The 17790-nt window shown below is 42.9% G+C and overlaps 2 protein-coding genes and 1 long non-coding RNA gene across 3 annotated transcripts; 2 read left to right on the forward strand and 1 right to left on the reverse strand.

Annotated features, from left to right (window-relative positions):
• Positions 1–6269: 6269 nt before the first annotated feature.
• On the reverse strand, positions 6270–7291 carry LOC127753437 (uncharacterized). The gene is made up of 3 exons (XR_008012558.1): positions 6731–7291; positions 6587–6628; positions 6270–6438 (listed from the first exon to the last, which is right to left on the reverse strand). It is a non-coding gene; the product is annotated as an uncharacterized LOC127753437 (long non-coding RNA).
• Positions 7292–7948: 657 nt separating this feature from the next.
• On the forward strand, positions 7949–9062 carry LOC127785867 (BTB/POZ and MATH domain-containing protein 2-like). Its single transcript, XM_052313229.1, is given in 2 exon segments — positions 7949–8815; positions 8817–9062. Coding segments are annotated over 2 exon segments (1113 nt in total).
• A 7049-nt stretch (positions 9063–16111) lies between these two features.
• LOC127753136 (BTB/POZ and MATH domain-containing protein 1-like) lies at positions 16112–17230 on the forward strand. Its single transcript, XM_052278607.1, has one exon. It carries the CDS (start codon positions 16112–16114, stop codon positions 17228–17230), a length of 1119 nt encoding a protein of 372 aa, XP_052134567.1.
• Positions 17231–17790: the final 560 nt, after the last annotated feature.

Here is a 17790-nt window from a genome sequence, read left to right on the forward strand (position 1 = left end):
GCTGAGCTCAGTTTCAGTTCTGCTGCTTCTGCATAAACGCTGTGACGGCGAGAGTAGTGGCAACCTCTAAAGACAAACCGTCGCTCCAGATCGCCGCTTCCGCCGCGGGCATGTCATCGCTCCAGATCGCCATCTCCGCTGGTGCGCCATGGATTGAGGTCGCCGTCTCCGCCGGCTCTGAATACCAGATTGTCGCTCGAAATCGCCGCCTCCACCAGTGCTGTGCCGGTGCGTGGGTGAGTTTCCTTTTCTTATTTTTTGGGGCGACATGGACAGCTCGAGGGAAGACGAGAATTGTGGAGGGTTTTCTTATAAAACTTAGTGGAGGAGGCGGGCGGTTAATTGAAAAAATGCCATACTGTGATACTTAGCCGTAGGATATTGATCGAATGGCTTTGGACGCACGTGTGCATGAGTGCAGCTACATATCCGTGTGCATATGATACGTTGCCATATAAAAGATTGTATAGATGTATATACAAAGTTTATATACAAATACATATATAAACTACGCATGTGTATACTTTATATACATGCGTATAAACTTTGTATATGTATACAAAATATATAAATACATACATATGCATATACCGGAGAGTTTATAGTAGGAAACCCACTGAACTGCAGCGGCGGAGCCAAGGCCCGGCCAGCACGGGCAGGCATCCGGGGGCAGGCATCCGGGCTCCGCCGCATGTATCCATACATTAGACTAACTATGGTACTTAGCCATTTTAGCCTAGCTGCATACACGCACCATTAGATTAGCACTAATTATTATACTTAGTCATTAGCAAGTAGCCCAATTTACTTCTATCCATGATAAAATGCTATATGTATTTGTGTTTACTTGTTAATTTGTTTTCTATCGTTAGGTTAGCTCAGCCTAAAAAAAATTCTAGGCTCGCCACTGGAACTGGGTGCATAGTAGGTGCCCCCAAGACCCCAATTCACAACGAAACCGCTAAAAAGCGGATGGTCATGTGCCCTCCCCCCACGTGGCACCGGGGGGGCCGGGGGAGGGGGGGCAGCAGGAGGAGGCGACACGTGACATTTTTTTTTACGGTTTTCTTTCTTTTTTTTTTCCAGTTTTTCTCTTTTTTTTCTTAATATATACTCCCTTTGTCCCATAAAACTAACTTTCAGGATGAATCTAGACAAGTATTTGTCCAGATTCATCATTAGAAGTTGTCTTTCTTTTTAACGGATGGTGCGTATACATTTTTTTCTTTTTTTTTTCTTTTTTGTTTTTATTATATACACTAGCAAACATGCCCGTGCGTTGCAACGGGTGAAAAAACGTAATGATAATATACGTTTTTCATGCATAACCATGTCGATGACAATCAGAAAATCAGAAAATTGGAACATCTTAAATGTAATGGCCCAACCTCGATGATGGCAACCTTACGATGTTTGCTTTACCTGAAATAATTGGATTATTCATATGACAACATGCATATAATCTAAAATATTCTTTAATTCTCATTCTTACAACCAATCAAATCCTACACTGCCTCGTATGGTCAAGTCTACACAAAATAAAGTTATTCTGCACTCTTCTCTAAATAACAATTAAAAAATGTTTATTTTCTAATATTATTTCTATATAATATGTTATCAAGAATAATAGCTACACTTCAATAATTGCCTACAAAGATGTGCAGGGTCTCCAATACAGAAGAATAGATGATGAAACACAAGTCGTGTAGGAGATGGAAAACAAATCGAAGGATCATATCTGACCAAGTGTCCATCAATTTAGCTATTTTTTCTAACAGTTTTTTCATTGTATGCTATTTTTTTTGCTTTTTTGTCATATGATGGAAATTTTTTTTTCTCGCGTGTTTTTTTTACGGACTACGGAACTTTTTTTCTAGCGCGTTTTCTTTTGCGCTTTTTTCTGACATTTTTTTCCTCACGCGTTTTTTAAACCGTTTTTATTTTCTCGTGCATTTTTTCTTTTTTAATATACGGTAGAAACTTCTCTTTTTAAATAGTTAGATTAGGGGGCTTCTTTTTGAGTTAAAAGTTTTCAAACCTGAGTTAAGTTTTTAAATCTTGACTTAATTTTTTTACATTTGAGTTGAAAGTTTTAAATCTTCATGAAAGTTTTCGAATCCGAGTTGAAAGTTTTTAAGTCTAAATTGAAAGTTTTCAAATCGGAGTTGAAAGTTTTTAAAACCGAATTGAAAGTTTTCAAATCCGAGTTGAAAGTTTTCAAGTATGAATTGAGAGTTTTTAAATCCGAGTTGAAAGCTTTCAAATTTGAGTTGAAAGTTTTTAAATCTCGATTTGAAAGTTTTCAAATCTGAGCTGAAATTTCAAAAAAAATCTTGATTTCAAAGTTTTAAATCTTGACATGTACTTGCGAAAAAAGTGAAAGCGAAAAAAATTGTGAAAAAACGAAAGAAAAAAAATCGGGCGGGGCGGACGATTAGCGCTTCTCGAATTACTTTAGCGCATGATTAACTCTAATTGCCGTAATTAACGCTAATCACCGTGATTAGTAATGGGATCAGCGGGATGGATTCGCTCGGCAGTCAACACGTGACAGTGCGCGCAAGTTACTTTATCGGCGCGTATGCGTGAATTCGCATTCGTGGTTAGATTAGATTAGATTAGAGATGAAGAAGAGATACAAACGGACTATTAAAACGATGAATAGAAATTAATTTTTTTTGCCGCGCTTTTTTCTGCCTTTTTATTTTTTTTTTCTCGTGCATTTTTTTACGAACGGTTTTTTCGCCACTTTCTTATATAGTCGGACCTTTGTAGATATAATAGGATTTGAGTTTTTTTACCATGTCATTTATAATTCCTTTTTCTCTAGAATCGGACATTTTTTTTTAAATTTTTTCGCTTTTTTTACTGCGTTAACGAAGTCAGATTCGTTTCGATTTTTTTCCTTTTTTTCCCTGCTTTTTGTGATCGGACAGATTTGTTTTTTTTGCCCGGGTTTTTTTTCGCCCTTTTTTTATCGGACTTTTTTTTCTTTTTTTTCGCTCGGTTTTTTCGCTTGTTTTTTTTTCCTGGTCGATTTTTTTTACCGCGTCACATATAATTCTTTTTTCTGTGGAATCGGACAATTTTTTTTAAAAAAAATCGCCCTTTTTTACTGCGTCGACGGAGTCGGATTCATTTCTATGTTTTTCCCTTTTTTGCCCTTTTCTGTCTGGTTTTTTTTCGCCCAGTTTTTTTACCGGACTTTTTTTTTCACCCGGTCTTTATTTTTCTTTTTTCGCCCGGTTTTTTCGCTTGGTTTTTTTCGCCGGTTGAATTTTTTTACCATGTCACATATAATTCTTTTTTGGTGGAAGCGGACGGTTTTTTTTAAAAAAAGTTTGCCCTTTTTTTACCACGTAAACGGAGTCGGATTCGTTTCGATTTTTTTTCCTTTTTTTCCTCTTTTTTTGATTGGCAGATCTGTTTTCTTTGCTCGGTTTTTTTTGCTCAGTTTTTTTGATCGAACTTTTTTTTCGCTGGTTTTTTTACCGACGATGGAAGCACCTCTTATTTTTTATTTTTTTTATCGGACTTTTTTTCAGCCGGTCTTTATTTTTCTTTTTTTTCGCCCGGTTTTTTCGCTTGGTTTTTTTCGCTCGGTCGATTTTTTTACTGTGTCACATATAATTCTTTTTCTGTGGAATCGAACAGTTTTTTTAAAAAAAAATTCACCCTTTTTCGGAGTCGGATTCGTTTTGATTTTTTTCCCTTTTGTTGCCTTATTTTGGATCGGACATATTTTTTTCGCCCGGTTTTTTTTCGCCCAGTTTTTTTATCGGACTTTTTTTGCTCGGTTTTTTTCGCCGGTTTTTTTACGGACGATGGAAGCACCTCTTATTTTTTAAGTAGTAGAGAATAGAGATAGAGATAGAGATATACATAGTTTGTATACATGCTTATGCAATAGATTTTTTGTATACATAAAAAATATATACATAAGTATATATTTTATATACATATATGTAAATTTTGTGTAGACGTATATAAAGTTTATACATATGTATATAAAATATATATTATACTAGTTAGGTGCCCGTGCGTTGCAACGGGGGAAAAATTTTCAAAGAAAATTGTTATGTTGCAGCACACAAAACAGAAAAGTTTGTGAATAGCTCCGTTACAAGATCATGCTTCGTTACAAGATCATGCTCCGTTACACCCAAACGTAACAAGATCATGCTCCGTTACACCCGAACGGCATGGCGCCACACATTGGGTCTCCACCCACATTAGTTGCACCAAGCCAAATACTACACATGCAAACCGGAAACGGTCATACTTCTGAACAAGAAGAAAATAGATCCGAACAAGTGGGCCATGAACCGTGCACAAACATTATATTATCACATGGCACGTTTGGCAGCACACCTTTTTTAAGCAATCCTATATGATTATTCAAAACAATTACAGTGATTCAACCCATGACTCATACAGTTTGATGATAGTATGTGGATATGGGTCATTTCATACGAATGTCACAAATAGCAATATTGTGTACATATTATACGAATATGTCAAATTTCACCAAAGCTACATAACAGGCATAGTATATCAATAAGATGAACAAATTCAAGAGATGGGGCCCACCATTCCAACCGCATTTTCACACTTGTTGTATTTCATTTTCGCCGCCTCCTATGTATCAGCATGTAAGATTTTCACAAGGCTATTCGAGTTAAGCATCTTTCTAATCTTCTTTCACTTTTGTTTACAAACACCTCTACTCGGTGCAAGACTCCATCTTTGTGACTGCATATGTCAAAGTGAAGGGGAAAAAGATGGTTACCTTGTAACAGCCACTATTACCTCGATGGTGCCATGCTGCTCTAGCAAATCGCCATGGCCCTCCATAGAGCTGCTCACAAATATTAGAGAACAACATAATTTGGCCAAGCTGAAAATAATAAAAAAAATTAAGCACTCTGTGCAGCAACTACTGAACATAATTCAAAGAACCAGCAAGTATTTGATTTCCCCTGTTTCACGTGTAGTGATATTAATTTGTAGGTCAGCAGCTAATCATTAGAAAGCTAAATTCAATTCTTCTTGCAGCTATATGTTTAATAGAAAACAGTGTACTTGTTTGATATCCAATGCCATAACCCTTGATAAATAGATGGTAATGACTACTGTAATCTGCATGTTAGAGATCACAAGACACAAAGAAAAATTGAACTGCAGAGGTCTGCAAATTGCAGAGCTCCACACAACCTACTCCCTCCGTCCCAAAAAAGACAAACCCTGGTTTCCGCGTCCAATGTTTGACCGTCCGTCTTATTTAAAAAAATTATGAAAAAAAATTAAAAAGATAAGTCACGCATAAAGTATTAATCATGTTTTATCATTTAACAACAATGAAAATACTAATTATAAAAAATTTTCATATAAGACGGATAGTCAAATGTTGAATATTGGCACGAAAATCCACGGTTTACCTTTTTTGGGACGGAGGGAGTAGACCGTAAACAAGTAATATACCTTACATCAAATCTATTACAGTGCTTAACCAGCTCCTAGTAAAAGAGCAGCATCTTGTTGTCTTTAACCTTGATGGCACTCTGCTTCCATTGGCAGTGTCAGTGTCAGTGTCCTACTTGACCAAGTAGTCCTGCAAATCACACAACCGACAAATATGAGCATAACACATACAGGCAAACTCCCAGAATTTACAGATTCTTTAGCTAAATATAGTAGCAAACAACCCAATTTAATAGCTAAACCTGCACTTATTTTTATTGCTGACATGGCCTCCGAGTGCAGAATTAGCACATGGAAAACAACTCTTTTTCACATAAGTACTGCAATAACACTGATGCAATGTGTCATTACTCATGATCAGTACCTTTTTTAGGGTTAGGTCAATACTATTTAGTGATAGGCAGGAGTGTGTTATTCTTTCGATAGGATATAGTTAACTTTTGAATTTGGCTAGCCAGCGAGTCTTTTTTTCATCCAACTTGTAACAAAAAATTGTAATCAATATTCCAAACACTTTTAGCTATCTAAAAATAAAAAAAACCTGAAGCAAGCTAAATGAAAATATTGTTTGGCAAAGGATGAAAACGGACAGATTACCTAGATATTTATTGAACAAATTTAAATACCATGTCACATAAGCAAAATAGTAATAATCACTCATCAACAGGTTTACACAAAAAAAATAGCTGTGTATTTCTGTTCTCATTTTTTTTCTAGATTTCCTGAAAATTTTAGAAAGGAATACAGCCAATGATCTGTTTAGTGCAATAAAATTTGTTCAGTATAACTCCTGATGACCTGGTAAACAAATGGATTTAATCAAGTTATTAATGGTTAACTCATCAAACATATGCATACAGCCTTAGACCCGAGCCTCCCAAGCAGTGACTGGATCGATCTTCCCGGCACAAATTCCAGAATATTTAATGAGTTCTCCCGCACCATTCCAATATAATGCTGTTCAAACCATACCAGATAGATCAGACACTATCAAGAACAAAATGTATGTACTTATGTAGTATATACTTGCAAAGCTTGCGGGAGATCAACGAAGATAATTGTCTAGGAAAATAAAGACAAACAAGAAGTTGACCAATACACTCACGTGGGCCTTTTCCCTCATCGCATTGCAGCTTCCGATCAAAGTCTGCAACAAACAAAAAAAGGAAGTAGAAAACCGATCAAATCATACGAAATCACCCCATACACTAAGCTTGAAGCAGCAGCTTCTTCCCAGAAACATCCTGACCTAGTGACCTGTTTTACGTGAGGTGCCAGCCACCTCGCCATCAGCAGAGCCAGTGGCGAAGCCACCGGGGGTGCCGGGGTTGGCCTGGCACCCCCGTGCGACCCCCTGACCTTGGGTAATTAGCCACCAGTTTAGCATATAATCTCATGGGATTAGCTGCAAAATAATAACCCCTGACTTTGGTGTGGCGGCGGCAGCGGCACGCCGATCCGGGTGACGCAATGTGCGACGGCGGGATGGACTCGAGCGGGATGGACTCGAGCGGGAGGCGCGGTTCTAGGGTTCGGCGCGTGCGAGAGGGAGAGAGGATCGCGTCAAAAATCGTGGAGGGGCGGCACAGAGGAGAGGAATCACGGAGGGGTCAGTAAACCCCGACCTCGCATCCTCGAGCCGTCGCCCGGAGTCACGCTAGAAGAGGATGCGTGGCGAGGATTGTGGATGCGGCGGCGGCGGTAGCGGCGTGGAGCGTCGTTGGAGGGAGGGAGAAGCGATGCGGCGGCGTTGAAGGGGGATAGAGCGGAGGGGAGATGTGGCGGCGGTTGTGGAGGAGCGACCGAGGGAGGGAGGCTGTGGGCCTGCGGCGCGTGCGGCGTGGATCGGGGGGTTGATGAGGAGAGAGCGGAGGGAGCGACCGAGAGCGCGGAGACGCGTGCGCTGGATGCGGCAATGTGCGGAGGAAGAGAAAGGAGATATGAGCCGTTGGATCTGGCGATCGGACGGTATACAATCGGCGTGTCTGTCAGGGTTGGAGTCACCGCCACCACTACGGAATTTTAAAGTAGTAGAGATAGGGAGGAGAGACTAGAGGAGAGAAGTGATCGCTCGGGTGCGCGGGCGTGTGACTGACCACCCGCGCGCGCATCAGGCCATCAGCCATCTCCAATTCGCACGCCGCATCCCCGCGCGAGCCTTCGCAAATTAGGAAATTCGGGCCTCCTACGAGTGGATAACAAGTGAAACCGTTGTAGATGAATCGAGACGATGAACCAGTTTAGACTTTAGATTGGACCATGTGGTTTAGGTGTATTATAACTCTCTCTATATATATATATACGCAAGATTTCACTCGAATTGATTGGACTCGTTGCTAACTCGAAAACAACTTTTGATCCGGTTAATTTTGACTTGACCAATCTCTCATATATTTATTTACTATACATAATACGACGTACATCTGACTGTCTGAGTGTTCCCTGGATCGTTCGTACGTGCCCAGCCATGCCGCCGCCGACTACCGCGCCGCTGTCCGCCTCCTCCGCCATCGTGGCCGGCGCCGTGAACGGCCACCACGTGCTCAGGATCGACGGCTACTCCCACACCAAGAACACCGTCCGCAATGGGCAGCACGTCAGGTCCTGCATGTTCCGCGCCGCCGGCCGCTCTTGGATCGTCTACTACTACCCCAACGGCTACACCGCCGAGAGCGCCGACTTCATCTCCCTCTACGCCGAGCTCCAGGACGGCGTCCTCACGACGGCGCAGTTCACGGTCAGCCTGCTCGACGAGCTCGGCCGGCCGGGCTGGTCCTACCGGAGCTCCTCGTGCACGTGCAAGTGCAGCGGCTCCTCCGGCGAGGAGTACAGCATGTGGGGGGGGGGGGGGGGGGGGGGCGAGAGATTCATCAGAAGGGTCCAGCTGGAGCAGTCGGAGTATGTCAGAGACGATCGCCTCGCCATCCGGTTCGACGTCGCCGTCATGGACAAGCTCCGCACCACCGAGGAGATCGCCGGCGGCGGCGGCGGCGGCGCGGTGCCGCCGTCCGAGATGAGCCGCCAGTTCGCCGACCTCCTGGCGAGCGGGGACGGCGCGGACGTGGAGTTCCGGGTCGGCGGGGAGACGGTCGCCGCGCACCGTGCCGTGCTCGCGGCGCGGTCGCGGGTCTTCAGGGCGGAGCTCTTCGGCCCCATGAAGGAAGGCGTGGCGGCGAACGGCACCATCCAGGTGGACGACATGGACGCGGAGGTGTTCAGGTCGTTGCTCCACTTCGTGTACACCGACTCGCTGCCGCCGGAGACGGGGACGCCGCGGGAGGGCGCCGCCATGGCGCAGCATCTCATCGTCTCGGCTGATAGCTATGATCTGGAGAGGCTGAAGGCTGAAGCTAATCTGCGAGGAGAGGCTGTGCGAGCACATTGGTGTGGCCACGGCGGCGACAACTCTAGAGCTCGCCGAGCGGCACCACTGCCATGGGCTCAAGCGGGCGTGCATGGAGTTCCTCAGCTCGCCGACGAATCTGAAGGCCGCCATGGAAACCGATGGGTTTGAGCAGTTGAGCTGCCCGGCCGTTCTCAAGGAGCTAATGGCCAAGGCTCTAGTTCTTCGATTAATCTGAGCTTGGTGTGTATTTCCTGCAAAGTTTGTGCTGAGTTTGACAAAATTTGTCTGGAAGTCGAAAAATATATATTTAATGAACATTTTGTTAGTTACAAATATAATTTATTTTAAATGCATCTATAATTTATATGCATTGGGTCTGATAATTTCTTAAGTATGTAAAGAAGCCATAACCTAACCTAGTTGACTGTAGGAATCCAGGAATAAAAAATTTGGGGGGGGGGGGGGGGGGGTGGGGAGGGGCACAGTTAAACAGTATCTTCGATCTTCAGCCATTTAGAGACCTTTAGTTTATCATTCATAGTGAAAAAATTGAAGGGGGTGCTCTGGGGGTATCCATGGGTCTTCTGGGTGAGGGGGGACTTGAGTCCCCCCTGCACCCACGTTGGATCCGCCCCTGTGGGTGAGGTGTCTCGCCAGTCGCCACCTCAGTGATATGGTCGGTAGATTGTCTTTCGGAAACTCCATAAACTTGAATGATCTCGATGAGTTTCGTTTTGGTACTCACCCCTATAAACTTACACACGTACTCTATCCCTACAAGTATATTAGAAAGACTAAACCAGCACGTCGCTTACCACTTAAAGAAATTAGCTGTTAATGCGAGCACCCGCGCAAAGTCTAGCTAGGACCGTCAATGCGGGTAACCGTTTACCACTTAAAGAAATTAGCCATCAATGTGAGCACCCATGCAAGGTCTAGGATAGCCAATACGAGCACCCGTGTAAAGTTTAGGACCTAAACTTGGGTGGGCTGGTTTTACCATAAGTAAACTAACTAGGGTAGCTACGCATTTTTTATATACTTCTTGTTTGGTTAAGAATTCAATGTTTGTTAGCAAGGGATCGTATTTGGAGGATTAATTTATCTCCATACAGGAGTTGGTACGTGGTATTTTTGCCAAGGTATATGTTATAAAAACGGCCTGATATATGCCTCGGAATAGAATAATAGAGAAATGCCTTAGAGGAACCAATAGTGAAGACGACACCGAGGCACAATATTTGTTAACGAGATTCAACCAATGTCTACATCCTCGAGACACTGATTACGGGCGCTCTCCCAAATCCAACATATTACATCTATGCTAATGTTGTCTTGTGGTTACAACCGGTGTGTATCTCTATTTAAGAGGGACTAAGATAGAGTCCGACTCTAACTCTATTCTACACCTATTACAACTTCAAGTCCTAAACTATAAACAACTCTGTATATATATTCAACACAAACTCTAACAGTATACACATGTATTTCATTAAAGTGCCACGTGGTATTCTGATAGATTAGATAAATTTGGGCATCGATTTTTATTTAAAATCAGTGGACCCATAATTTTAGACCATTAGATTAGATTAGGGAACAACCGGCTAGCTAATTCCTCCCTCCTAATCCCGACTCCTCCTAAACTTGATTTGTATCATTGACCACGGTAAACACCAAGGTAAGATCAACGGAGCAAAAAGTATGATTTTCTTTGTATGAAGTACGTATTTAGTTTTGGAAATATCAAACAAGCATATTAAACATTATAAAATATTATTCTATAATTTTATACAGCATTAATAACGATGCTCTCACCTATGATAATAGAAGAGATGGCTGGAATAAAATCTTTTCGTGACGTCTTGCAGGACTGCGAGCTGCATGACCTGGGGTTTAAAGGTACTCCTCATACCTATGATAATAGAAGAGATGGTTGGAATACTGTCAAGGTTCGGGTGGATAGAGCGATTGCTGACAATAGCTGGCGTGATATATATCTTTGCTTCTGCCCAGGTTGTTCATTTGGTCTCTCCCTGCTCAGATCAATGCCCCATTGCCCTTAACCTCACAGACAGAGATGAGCAACAAGTACGCCAGAAGTGTTCTGCACTATGAGATACTACCTCCATATTTTTAATGTATGACGCCGTTGACTTTTTCCCAACGTTTGACCATTCGTCTTATTCAAAAAATTATGTAATTATCATTTATTTTATTGTGACTTAATTCATCATCAAATGATCTTTAAGCATGACATAAATATTTTTATATTTGCGCAAAAAACTTGAATAAAACGAATGGTCAAACGTTGGTCGAAAAGTCAACGGTGTCATACATTAAAATTCGGAGGGAGTAGTTTGGGAACAAGAACCGGAAGTGGCACAGGTAATAGAAGAAACCTGGAATAATGCTGGAGTTAAAGCTGATCTAGGAGACATAAATAAAGCTCTGTCCAAAGTTATGTCTGCTCTCAGAAATTGGAGTAAATCCAAGGTGAAGAATGTCAGTAGAGAGCTAGAAAAGGCAAGAAAGAAACTGACTGAGCTTGTGCAAGCAAATGGGGATGGATCGGAGCACAAATCCGTAATGCCACTGATCATATGAATGAATTGTTGTATCGAGAAGAGATGTTATGGCTGCACCGCTCGCGTGTCAACTGGCTAAAAGAAGGGGATAGGAATACCTGTTTTTTCCATAGTCGGGCCGTCTGGAGGGCAAAGAAGAACAAAATCTCAAGTCTGAAGGATGCAGACGACACTGTTCATAATACGGCAACAGATATAGAAAATATGTCCACAGAGTACTTCAGTAATATTTTTACTGCAGACCAGAGCCTTGATCCAGAATGTGTCGTGAGGTTATTCCAACAGAAGGTCACAGAGGAGATGAATGACAGCTTATGTGCTGAATTCAGTGAGGAAGAGATTTCCCATGCGATGTTTCAGGTCGGGCCCCTCAAAGCCCCTGGCCCGGACGGCTTCCCGGCTAGGTTTTATCAGAGGAATTGGGGGACCTTGAAAGACGATGTTGTCGGTGCAGTACGCAAGTTCTTCCAGATGGGTATCATGAATATCCCGAGAACGCAAACCGCCATAACAAGTTTTACCTTTAGTTGAAGATCGAAACCGATGCAGCTCAATCCGAAAGCAAGAACTCGTCGAAAGTAAACGAAAGTAAAGGGTGGCGATGCGCCGAGATTGTATTGAATCGTGTGTTGTCTCGATTACATGGGGCTCGGGGTCTATTTGTACCCGAGATTACAAAATATATCCATGTCGGACACGACTCTTATCTCTAACAAACTCTAAATTACCATAAGTCTTTACGGCAGACTTTTGCCCAAACTTATATCTAAGAAAATTACATGAAATACCTTAATTAATAGATACAATTACCCTTTCAGGACTTAATCCGTGCATGGCAATCCTCATGAAGTACATTAACTCAACCCGACAACGTGTACCGAGTCACATTGTCGTAATCGGCTTAATCGGCCAACCTTGTCTGACTCGAACTCTACCGATCCTGATCGTAGCCAATTCGGACTTTAGCCGATCCTCGCTCTGTTTCCGGAACGATCTCCATCTTGGATTCCGCTTCGATTTTATCTCCATCTCCGATACTTGAATTACCAAATTTGGTTGTTAACAAAAGCAACTTGTGGAATGGGTCGAGGCGTAAGCCTCCTCATGACAACTAAAACTTGACCCATTCACCCACTCACCAGGAGTTTTTTTGAAATAAATCACTTTCCCAAAAAGGCAGCTTTCGCAAATAAAATCTTAGCCTACTTGCTTAAACCAAACATGTCATTCTTTCCCCTGGCTTGCTGAGTACATTAAGTACTCACCCTTGCCCCTTATAATAATCTATAGAATATGAAGATGAAGACGTCGACCTGACCGCTGAGGAGTATCTCCAGGAGCAAGCTGAGTATGAAGACTTCTAGATGTTTCGTGCCTAGCCCCAAGCCTCGCCTGTGGAATAAGTTAGTTGCCTAGGAACTGTGCCTAGTGCGTAGTCGTTTAGACGCTTAGTCTCTCCGCGTTGTTCGCTTCTGCGCCGTTGCTTTTATGTTTTTCTGTGCTGTTGTGTTGCTCATATATGGGCCTGTCCATGATGGCAACTTATGTAAGGACTACTACCCGGTGAAGTAATAAAGTAGTTTACTTTGATTCCACATTTATTCTGTGTGTACCAGCTAGTGCATCCTGGGATTGGTACTATATCACAGGTCATGCATAACACCCCGGTGTAAGTTAGCTGTGTTTATGGCTAACGAATGTCGGGGCGTTACAAGGTGGTATCAAAGCATAGGTTTGACCCTAGGACGAAACCATCGTTTAGTTGTGACCCTAAGGACTATATTAAAAAAACTATATTTGCCAAAAATTAGCTATGCTTATGTCTTTTCTTTACTAGTAGATTTTTTCAAACTGGCTACTTATTCCTTTATTCAAAATTGTAGATGGACCATGACTCCGACTCCGGTTCCATGGGATCCAACCCCACACCCCCTTCGAGCCCTCCCTGACTCCACCCGACTCTCCGCCCAACTCCACGCACCAAGTTCATGACCGCTCGCCAGTACCGTTCGCTTTTCAAGCGAAGGCCTACAGAGACCGTTGATCCTGCTCCAACAGCTCCTGCCCCAACTTCGCCAGTTGTCGTAGCTCCACCACCTCTTGATGCACCTGTAGCCCCGCAGCCTACCTCCAGCTCGACCTCATCCGAGGACGACTCCGCCAAGCTTTCAGTTCTCAGTGCTTAGAGTTGTAGTCGTTGTTGTGTGTCAGACCTGTTGTATCGATGCCGACTCATTAGGAGATGTGGCATTTAGTTTACGCTAAGGACGTTTTCCAAACTCTTTCGGGGGTTTGCTAAACTAGCGTGTTGGTGGGTTATGTAATGTTGGTTTGTTTCTTGATGTGTGCCAGTCAAGCTTGGCTAAGCTTTGTGTTGGCCATGTCCTGCCTTATGAATCTTTCGAATTTATGAAAATAAATCTCATCTATGTAATGCCCTCCTCCTTTCTCCGCCCTTTGAAATCAACCAAACAGCAGGACGCCCTCGTCGTAATGCTCGTAGCCCAGCTTGCCTCGAGTATGAGGACCAAGTTCAGAATTGCTAAATAAGGAAAAGAAATTGGTTTGAACATAATTATCTGCAAAGAGTTTTTAAGAACTACATAAAAGACTAACAACTTACCCAGTTCTAATCCTTTCCGACATAAGAAAAGATTTCGAAGTTTATTGTGATGCATCCAAACAAGGTTTAGGATGTGTGCTTATGCAAGAAGGAAAAGTTGTTGCATATGCCTCACGGCAGTTAAGGCCGCATGAGATGAACTACCCTACCCATGATCTTAAATTAGCCGCAGTTGTTCATACACTCAAGATATGGAGACATTATTTGATTGGTAGCAGATGTGAAGTATACATTGATCATAAGAGTCTAAAGTATATATTTACTCAGACGGAACTCAACCTCAGACAAAGAAGATGGATTGAGTTAATCAAGGATTACGATGTTGGAATACATTATCATCCCGGAAAGGCAAACTTCGTTGTAAATGCCCTAAGTCGGAAGGTGCACTGTAATGCTCTTGTGACCTCGCCCCATCATCCAGAGTTGTGTAAAGAATTGGAAAAAGCTAAGAATAAACATGGTTAAGCCAGGAACTCTAGCAACCCTAGTGGTTCAACCGACTCTAGAGGATCAAATTCGTGAAGCCCAAGAAGGCGATGAAGAAATTGCAAATATCAAGGAATTGATAAAGAAAGACAAAGCCTCATAATACTCCGTGGATGACAAAGGAATTGTTTGGTTCGGAAAGCGTATTTGCGTGCCCAATAAAATCTTATTTTTACATGTAGATCTCATTGTAATGCATAGGCATGTAACTAGTAAATAGTGAATGCCACAACTTACTTATATATACTGCATTATGATCATTGGATTCATAACCAGTGTTGATCACTAATTCATAAAAAAAATTTATATGACTATATCGTTTAATATTTTTAACCTTTATAGCATTCTAGATTATGTTTAGCAAAAATATCTTTCTCTTAAAAAACTAGTCAGGTACCTTTTATAAATACAATATTATTAACAAAGATGATAGTTATTGTTTCCTCATGTAAAAATATAGATAATATATATTACGGAGCGCACACACATGAGCTAGCAGCTGCTACTAGTATTCATGTGCAAGCAACAGTGTTGGTTGTAGCAATATTATTATCAAAAATAAATAGGAATGAGAAAACAAGAAGAAGATGGAACAACAGAAGAATATAAGGTTAAAGTTTTTAGTTTCACACCATGTACTACAAAGAACAATTTTAATAATATTAGTATATTATTGATTAATGTGAGTATATATCATACCATGGATGTGAGCAACCACCCTCATGTGTTTGGGCTAGTGACTAACCTCCTTTTTTTTCTTACTTCTTTCGAAGTTCTCTAAACGTATTTAGGTAAAAGATGTTTTGTTTTGAATAAAAAAGAAATAATTTAACTAGATTTTTTTTAGAGAGAATCCATCGTGTGCTGCTGACTTTGTCCTTGTTCTATAATATGCCACTAAGTTTGTTAAGTTCTACAATATGTCATTGTATTTTGCTTAAATTCTATAATAAACCATCGCCGTCCATTTAGATTCCGTTAGGACTATATAATTTTGTCCTAATGATTGAAATATCCTTAGGACAAAAATTTCCAAAATTTGGCCAAAAATTCCGAAATATCATATTATAAACTAGGTAGAAAAGTTGCCCGTGTCAAACTTTGTAAGTTTTAAAATCTGCATGAAATTTTTTTTGGGATTTACATATGTAATTTTAAGACTTACAAATATAGTTTTGGGGCTTACATTGTAAATACACTAAAATTACATATGTAATTTAGGGATTTACAATATAAATATATGCCGTCTATTTTTTACTGAAAAATATGGTGCCATAAATAAAGCTACTTCTAATTTTTATTAGTTTTAGTGACTATTTAAGTGGCATGAAAAGAGTAGACACCCCTATAGGGATGAAAATCCATCTCCATATCGATCAAACATTGGATCAAAACAGCTATGAACGTTCATTCGTACATACTTGGAACAGCTTAAAAGGCATGATTCAAACCAGCCAAAACTTGATTAGAAACCTAACCATGCACGTCTTTACTCGGGAGTAGTACGATCGATCACGGCTTCGCGCGCCTCTCATATTAGCTACGATCGATATAATCATCCGTCTACGATCGAAGAATCCGTTCGTCGACATGTCTCCGACCATGCCGATGACGATGACCGCCGACGAACCGACCACCGCCTCTGCCATAGTTGCCGGCGTAGCGACGGGCCACCATGTCCTCAGGATCGACGGCTACTCCCGCACCAAGAACGTCGTCCCCAACGGACAGTTCATCACCTCCTGCTCGTTCCGCGCCGCCGGCCACTCATGGCACGTCTTCTACTACCCCAATGGCTTCGACGACGAGTCCATCGAATACATCTCCCTCTACCTCCTCCTCGAGGATGCCGCCACCGCGACGACCGCGACGACGACGACGGTGCAGTTCACCGTCACCTTGCTCGACAAGGACGGCCGGCAAGTTCCATCCCAGAAGGCAAATTCCGGAGTATTCACCTATTCCAGCGAGATCCAGAAGTACGGGTTCACACAGTTCATCAGTCGGGATGAGCTGGAGCAGTCGGAGCATCTCGACGGCGACCGCTTCGCCCTCCGGTTCGACATCACCGTCGTGGGCAAGTTCCGCGCCGAGGAGATCGCCGGCCTCGTCGGCGCGCCGTACGTGGCGGTGCCGCCGTCCGACATGCGCCGCCACTTCGGGGACCTGCTGGCGAGCGGGGACGGCGCCGACGTCGAGTTCCGTGTCCGCGGCGCCGGCGGCGAGGAGGAGACGGTCGCCGCGCACCGTGTCGTGCTCGCGGCGCGGTCGCCGGTCTTCAAGGCTGAGCTCCTCGCCGGCGTCCCCGCGAAGGACGGCGGTGGGGCCGTCATCCAGATCGACGACATGGACGCGGAGGTGTTCAGGTCCTTGCTCCACTACATGTACACCGACTCGCTGCCGCCGGAGAAGGGGACGACGCGGGAGGAGGCCGCCATGGCGCAGAACATGATCGTCGCGGCGGACAGGTACAGCATGGAGACGCTGAAGCTGATGTGCGAAGACAGGCTGCGCAAGCACATCGGCGCGTCTTCGGTGGCGACCATGCTGACGTTCGCCGACCGGCACCACTGCCATGGGCTCAGGGCGGCGTGCACGGAGTTCCTCAGCTCGCCGACGAATCTGAAGGCCGCCATGGCTACCGATGGGTTTGGGCAGCTGAGCTGCCCGACCGTTCTGAAGGAGCTAATGGCGAAGGCACTCTTTTAAGTACTGTGAGTTATAGCTGAATTTTATGCACAGATTGCAGTTACTCCGTTTCATATTGTAAGACTTTCTAGTATTGCCTACATTTATATAGATGCTAATAAAAATGTCTATTTCATTAACATCTATATGGATATGGGTAATGCTAGAAAATTTTATATTGTAAAACGGACAAAGTAGATAATTTAGCTTAAAAAATACAACTTTTTCCGTAGATATAAATATAGCTGTATTTTACAATGATCAAGTCTGCGATGTTATTATGTGTACTTGGGAGAAACTCCAAATCGGGCGCGATCATGTTTTAGTTGTCTTGAAAGTTGAAACTCCAAATCACTGCGATGTTGCCCCTCGATCTATCACGAAGCTGCTGCTAGAGCTCGTCATGGACGGCGTGGAAAGCTGGCGACACAGCCGGATCAATTGTAGGGACATGGTAGATCCTAATTTTCTAAAGTAGCTTTTTCGGCAATTTGAAGACGGAGAATATGGGTGGTCTTCAAAAAGGAAACAAAAGAAAAAAAGATGGAGTTCACGCACTCACACACCAGGAATCCCTTGAG

Source organism: Oryza glaberrima, chromosome 10 (genome assembly GCF_000147395.1).
Source record: "Oryza glaberrima chromosome 10, OglaRS2, whole genome shotgun sequence".
Classification (NCBI taxonomy): domain Eukaryota; kingdom Viridiplantae; phylum Streptophyta; class Magnoliopsida; order Poales; family Poaceae; genus Oryza; species Oryza glaberrima.